Source organism: Triticum aestivum, chromosome 3B (genome assembly GCF_018294505.1).
Source record: "Triticum aestivum cultivar Chinese Spring chromosome 3B, IWGSC CS RefSeq v2.1, whole genome shotgun sequence".
Lineage (NCBI taxonomy): Eukaryota > Viridiplantae > Streptophyta > Magnoliopsida > Poales > Poaceae > Triticum > Triticum aestivum.
Window position 1 is genome coordinate 121,971,994 of NC_057801.1, and position 6,457 is coordinate 121,978,450.

Below are 6,457 nucleotides of genomic sequence, written 5' to 3' on the forward strand. Positions count from 1 at the left end.
TTTCGTGATCCAGAGGCTTTTAACCAAGCTTTGCTCGCTAAACAAGCCTGGAGGATTCTGCAGACCCCTTCCTCCTTATGCGCCCAAGTTATTAAAGCACGTTACTTCCCAGAGGGGTCTATCATGTCAGCCACATGTCCAAGTGGGGGCTCATTCACCTTCCGAAGCATACTATATGGCAGGGACCTGTTGCGAGAAGGGCTTGTGTGGAGGATTGGTGATGGAACTGCTATCAATGTGCACCATGACAACTGGATCCCGAGGCAAGGAAGCCTAAGCCGCTGGGACAGATCTACCTTCAGGACGTCACAAAGGTGGCCGATCTGTTTGTTGCAGAAGGAGATTGACGGGACGAACAAAAGGTACAAGAGATGTTTACACCTGATGACACATGTGATATAAAACAGATTGTGGTTGGAGGGCCGGGCACGACCGACTACCTAGCATGGAATTTTACCAAGAACGGGCAGTTCTCGGTCATATCGGCATACCACCTGCGAATGAGCATCAATGGTGCTAAATCCGGACAACCAGGATCATCATCATCAATCCAGAAGCACCGTACATGGCTAGCGTTGTGGGGCCCGAACGCTCCGAGCAAAGCGAAAATTCACACGTGGAGGTTAATGCGCAATAGGCTTGCTATGGGAGCTGAACTGCATCGGAGAAGGATCAAGGGTGGGGTGTTTTGTGCCGCGTGTGTCAGGGAGGAGACCATCTTCCATCGATTTTGGGGTTGCCCCACTCCAAACTTTTTTGGCGCCTGATGAAAGAAGAGATGGATGCCCCGGTTATCACACCGTCGGAGATGGAGGATTCCTTCACCGCTATTTCTGCATGGATGCAAGAGTGGATAGCTGAGGCAGGTGATGATGAAAGAGAGGCGATGATCCAGGCACTCTATGGATTGTGGCTGGCGCGAAACGAGGCACGAGATGGGAAGAGAATCGCAGAGGCAAGGTCAGTGGCGGAGAGGGTGATCGCTCATATAAAGGAGTGGAAGGAGGTGCACCGCAGAACTCCCACACAAGGCGTCCAGAAGGTGGTTGAGGTGTGGAAGCCACCTGACACGGGATGGATAAAAGCCAATGCTGGTGGAGCTACAACAAAGACAGGTTATAATGGGGGTGGAGGCGTGGTCCTACGGGACCACGATGGTGCATACAAAGGAGGGGCGACGACGTTTCTCCCAGGCATCTCTGATCCTCATCTACTAGAAGTGATGACCAATAGGTGGGCAGTTCGCTTGCAATCCAGCAAGGTTTTCAGAAGATAAATCTCGAGTTGGATACCAAGGAGACGGTGGCAATGATCAATGCAGAAAGGAAGAATCTCTCTGGCGTCGGGCTGCTGATGGAGGAAGTGAAGGCACTCCTTCGGACTACATAGTACAAAGTAAGTTGGGTGAGAAAAACCGCTAATGGTGCAGCGCATAAACTGGCAAAAGAGGGGATTAGCATTGAGATGAATAACGGCTTAATGAGCCACCAGATTCGATCCTGCAGATTGTTGCAGATGAGATTCCGGATTTTGTTTAATTTTGGTTTGCTGCGAGTTGTGCAGCCGAGACTAGTTTTACGACTTGTGAACTTGTGGATCTTTTTACTCTTTTAATAAATGCTTTACCCTAAAAAAAAACCACATTTCGGCCAGCTCACCTAGCTAGTCACGTATTGACAGCACAAAAAGCATGCCGTTATTCTTCACGCGGATCACGCGATGTCGACGAGCCTGGTCATCGGTAGGTGCGAAGTGCAAATCTTCGGGCACCATCGACGGCGACGCCTCCAAAGTCCAAACCCCACGCACTCGGCATTGCCGCCGGCACCACGATATCACCGCTCCGCCGGTGTCATGAGGCCTCTGCTCTCCCGCCTATTCGCCCCCAGTTACATCGCCATGGCCGCCCCCTCCGCATCGCCGTCCCGACGGCTTGCCCACCTCACACGCCACCTCCTCGCCTCTTCCTCGTCCTCCTCTTCCGGCGAGCTCTCCTCGGTGGGCGGCCCCGCCGCCGCCGCCTCCGGCCCAGCCCGCGCGGCCGCATCCAAGGCCTTCGCCGCCGTGCTGGTCTGCATCTTCGAGGACACACGCGGGGACCCCCGCGTCCTCCTCACCAAACGCGCCTCCACCCTCTCGTCCCATTCAGGTAGCCAAGGCGGAACCTTCTTGGGATCCATGTCGCTCGATTCCGGCACTAGACTAAGTTAATTTCTTAACAAAAATATATTCCAGGGGAGGTGTCGTTGCCGGGAGGCAAGGTGGATCAGGGGGATGTGGATGTTAAGGCCACGGCTCTGCGGGAGGCAGAGGAGGAGATTGGGCTGGACCCGGCGCTTGTATCTGTCGTGACAGTTCTTGAGCCCTTCTTGTCCAAGGTAAATAAATCTTGTGCTGGTATGATATGGAATTGTAATTCTAGGCACTTACTGTTAGCTTTTACCTATGAATTCTAGAGTAAATCAAGTTCTGATGAGCAACGCAGATTTATCTGAATCTTTTGTTGTGTGGACATTTTAGTGTATGTTTGGTTTGAGCCCAAAGCTTGCCGTACCGAATATTTAGCTAGCCAAATTTTGGTCGAGGTTTAGCTTGCCCATGAATTAGTCAAAAGTAGGCAAGGACAATGACTTAGTGTGAGCAAAGAGGCAGTGACATGCCAAAAAATTTGGCACCCATCCAAACAAAGATCAATTATTGATCATGATGAAAAAGTTGGTAGGGTAGATTTTGGCCACCATATTGCCATAGTAAATGGTTAGTTGGATGGATTTAGTACATCGTATAGAGCTTTAAAGACAGGATTGGTTGTTGAATTGAGTTAGTGGATATTGCAAGTCAAATTAGTGGAATGGATATTCATCTGAGAAATTTCTAAGCTTAGGACTTTTACTGTTAACTGCTGTATTTAATACTTGGTCTAAATTGGTGAATGAGTCATTGACAGACTGCATGTGACGTTTATTATTTTATCTGTCACAGCATCTGTCATTTTGTACCGTATAGAAAGCAAAGCTTAATTTTCTGTCACAGCATGGGTGAATGCTCAATTTTGGTGTATTAAGGGACAGGACCTCAAGGTAGAGATTGACAGTAACCTGCTTGTTAATAAATTGATTTTCCCACCATTTTAGTACCTCTGGTGCATGTATTGCAAATCTGTTGTAGTGACATTGTTCATCCAAAGCACATGCTGCATAATCATTTCATGAGAAATTTAGAACTGTTTTAGCCGTTGGCCATCTCCAATTTTCTCATAATTATGTCCTTTCCTGTCCTAATAATGCTGGTTTCTCAAAAATAGATACTCATATTGATCAGTCAAATGCATGAGTATGCCTAGATCCATCCAAATTACTTTTAATCTTTCAAGCTTGGTACATATGACTTTTAACATGATACAACACCTATTCACTTTAGTCAAGCCAATTGATTACGTTCACTAGCTAGAGTAAATTGCCTGCTTTTTAGAACCTTGACTTCCCTTCGTAACTTTCAAGTAATCTACAGCTGTTAAGCTCGGCTCCACTTTTTGAATATTCGCAGAAGGAAAATTCCAATCAAAATCTCATGCATAATTTGAAGCAATGAGCACATGCTTTTGCGCTCATTCAATAGAACCGCAGAACAGCCAGGGCTCATGCTGTAGTCTTTGTTTTGCAGAATGGCCTTGATGTTACTCCTGTAATTGGCATTCTTTCAGATAGAGCTCTATTCAATCCTGTCTTGAATAAAGCTGAAGTGCAAGACATCTTTGATGCCCCTCTGGAGATGTTTCTGAAGGTGCAACCATGATTTCTTTGTTTTCCCTTTGCCCAGCTTCTTATGTTGTCAAATACAGTAGGGTATTTGCATCGGTTAATTCTCACATCTATCAAAATCTCTAGGATGATAACCGGACAACAAGACAAAGGGACTGGATGGGGAAGACTATTCCGGTGCAGTTCTTTGACTACGAGTCAGAGGGCAAAAAATATGTCATTTGGGGCTTAACCGCACACATTCTGACCCGTGCTGCATCAGTCGTTCTACAGAGACAACCATCATTCGCTGAACTTCCAAATAGACCAGAAAATATTCCCACCAGCAAGCACTGATGGGCTGAAAACTCGGGCAGCAATATTGATATGTAATTGTAGCAATTTGTATACGAGTGCGGCGTTTCTACTCCCGAGCTCATCTGCACCCGCCCTGACGAAAAAAATCAAAACAAATACTAAAAAAATTCAAAAAATTCCATATTTTTTTGTGTGGTAGATAAGTTTATGCGTGAGGTGCGCTCCAAGTTTCAACTCATTTGGACATCGGAGCAACTCTGAGCAATAAAGACAAATTCAGGGTCTGTAAAAGTGTTTACTGTTCACACACTGTTTTGATTCGATTTATCTTTTTTGCTGAGAGCTGCTCAGATGTCCAAATAAGTTGAAATTTTAAGCGAACCTCATGCATCAAATTGCCAATCACACAAAAAAATAGATTTTTTTGAATTTTTTTAGTATTTATTTTGATTTTTTTTGACCGGGTGCATGAGTCTGGGCACCGAATTGGGTTTTCGTTTGTATACCCCATTTACTGGTACAAGAGGTTATCAGAAGTCTAAAACTAAATGTAATGTATATCTCTAGAGATGTAATTTGCATTGCATTTATAGCACAGGAAGTAGTATCCTGGAACATTTGGTGATCATCTTTTGAGTTCAGAGTCAAGACAATGAACGCCCTGTGAAATGTGAAGCTCCTTCTGCTATGCCAAAGAATGTATTGTATGGCCATCCATTTTCAGCGTGAAATGAAGGCAATAAATGTGAAGCAACTTAGGGCATCTCCGATGCTGACCCCCAAATCAAACCAGACACAATATCCGTCCGCGGATCGGTGGGACTGATCCATAGATAGTGATGCGGGAGCCAGCCGTCCAAACTTGTCCCCTAAATGTCCGCTCAGGTCCGGTTAATTTGAAATGCAAATGCACCTGATCACATAGCGTGCGCCAGATCACAACCAAAAAGAGGCAAGTATGCATAGATTTTACATGCCCGATCACAAAATAATATTAGTTCAGCGGTACGTGCAAAAAAAAAAGAAGATTTCCTGCCCTACCGAACCGGCAAACGCCCACTCTGTCGCCGCCTTCAGCCGATCCTTATGCCGCTTCAACATCTTGAAAGGCTTGCACGATCATCCTTGCATCATCATCCAAATCATCCATCTTCAAGGTCAAAATCTTCACCTCCTTCGAAGTGGCTGCGATCAAAACCTTCTTCTCTTCGAGAATGGTATTCTTTTATTCAAGCATGACTTTCTTCTCTTCAAGTTTGAACTTCTTCTCGGTCGCCGCCATGAACATGTTAAACCTCCCGGTATGCCACCTTGGTGTCTGAGCGCTTGACATATGCCGCCTCCTTCGCCAAGATGTCCTCAAACCTCTTCATCAGCTTGGTCGTCGCCCCATCTCCCTTCGCCTTCTCCTCCTCCCACTTCTTTCTCTGGAACCATCTCCTAACCTTCTTCGGCGACTCTTTCATTGGGACGGTTGGATCACCCATTTCATCCACGGTGCCCATGCCGGCAGTCTTGGCGGAGTTGGCAATGAATACACTCCACTTGGGTTGCCCATTCAATTTCAATCAACAATGCATGAGGACGAAGTTCTTCTTCCCCAACTTCAATAAAAAAATAGAAATATTCATGTGAAATTTTAAAGAAAAATCCTAGCAATTCAAAAATATGTTCATGACATTTTAGAAAATATTTATACAATGTAAAAAAGTTCCCATAGGTTAAGAATAATTTTTCCATTAAAAATGTAAAATGTGTATTTGGAAATGGTGTTACTGTCTATTAAAAAAATGTTCAAAACAGCTACTTTTAAAAAAGTTACATCATCTATTTAAAAAATGTCCAAAGTGTATCATAAAATCTTTCACATCTGCTCTAAAAATGTACATTTGTGTATTGAGGAAAAGAGACATGTGTGGAAAAAGGAAACAAATAAAAACCACCACAAACCACCAAAGAAAAGAAAAAAAATGAGGAAAAGCAAGAAAGAGAGAAAAGAAACCAAAGTATAGCAAAGAAAGAAAAAAAACAAAAGCCAAAGCAAAATGTTTTTTTTGTAAACCGATGAAAAATAAATAAAACTAAAGAAAAATATAAAACTAAAGAAAAAATCATAGAAAACTGACAAATAACAAATAAAACCAAAGAAAAAAATCATAGAAAACCAGACACCAAGAACCTACAACGCGCAGCGAACGAAACCTTGCTATTGGGCTGGCCCACTAGACGTCACCCATAGGTAATAAGTACGGCCGACATATAGGCCAGACACTCTGAACCAATCCATTTGCTCATGCAGGATGTGCTCAAAAAAAATTTGCTCATGCAGGAGCGATATAAGACAAAGGTAGTTCATTTTTTGTGCCGGGAATAGATAGTTCATTTCAGTGAACTGAATC

General features: G+C 44.3%; 1 protein-coding gene across 1 annotated transcript; it reads left to right on the forward strand.

Moving 5' to 3' along the window:
• The first annotated feature begins 1,691 nt into the window (after window positions 1-1,691).
• LOC123068935 (nudix hydrolase 11) lies at window positions 1,692-4,733 on the forward strand. Its single transcript, XM_044491631.1, has 4 exons — window positions 1,692-2,149; window positions 2,236-2,378; window positions 3,664-3,783; window positions 3,888-4,733. Exons 1-4 carry the CDS (start codon window positions 1,720-1,722, stop codon window positions 4,095-4,097), a joined length of 903 nt encoding a protein of 300 aa, XP_044347566.1. The 5' UTR covers window positions 1,692-1,719; the 3' UTR covers window positions 4,098-4,733.
• Window positions 4,734-6,457: the final 1,724 nt, after the last annotated feature.

Coding starts and splice junctions, on each gene's coding strand:
- LOC123068935 (XM_044491631.1), top strand. CDS start 1,720: ATGTCGACGAGCCTGGTCATCGGTAGGTGCGAAGTGCAAATCTTCGGG. Junction 2,150..2,235: donor CACCCTCTCGTCCCATTCAG/GTAGCCAAGGCG, acceptor AATATATTCCAG/GGGAGGTGTCGTTGCCGGGA. Junction 3,784..3,887: donor CTCTGGAGATGTTTCTGAAG/GTGCAACCATGA, acceptor CAAAATCTCTAG/GATGATAACCGGACAACAAG.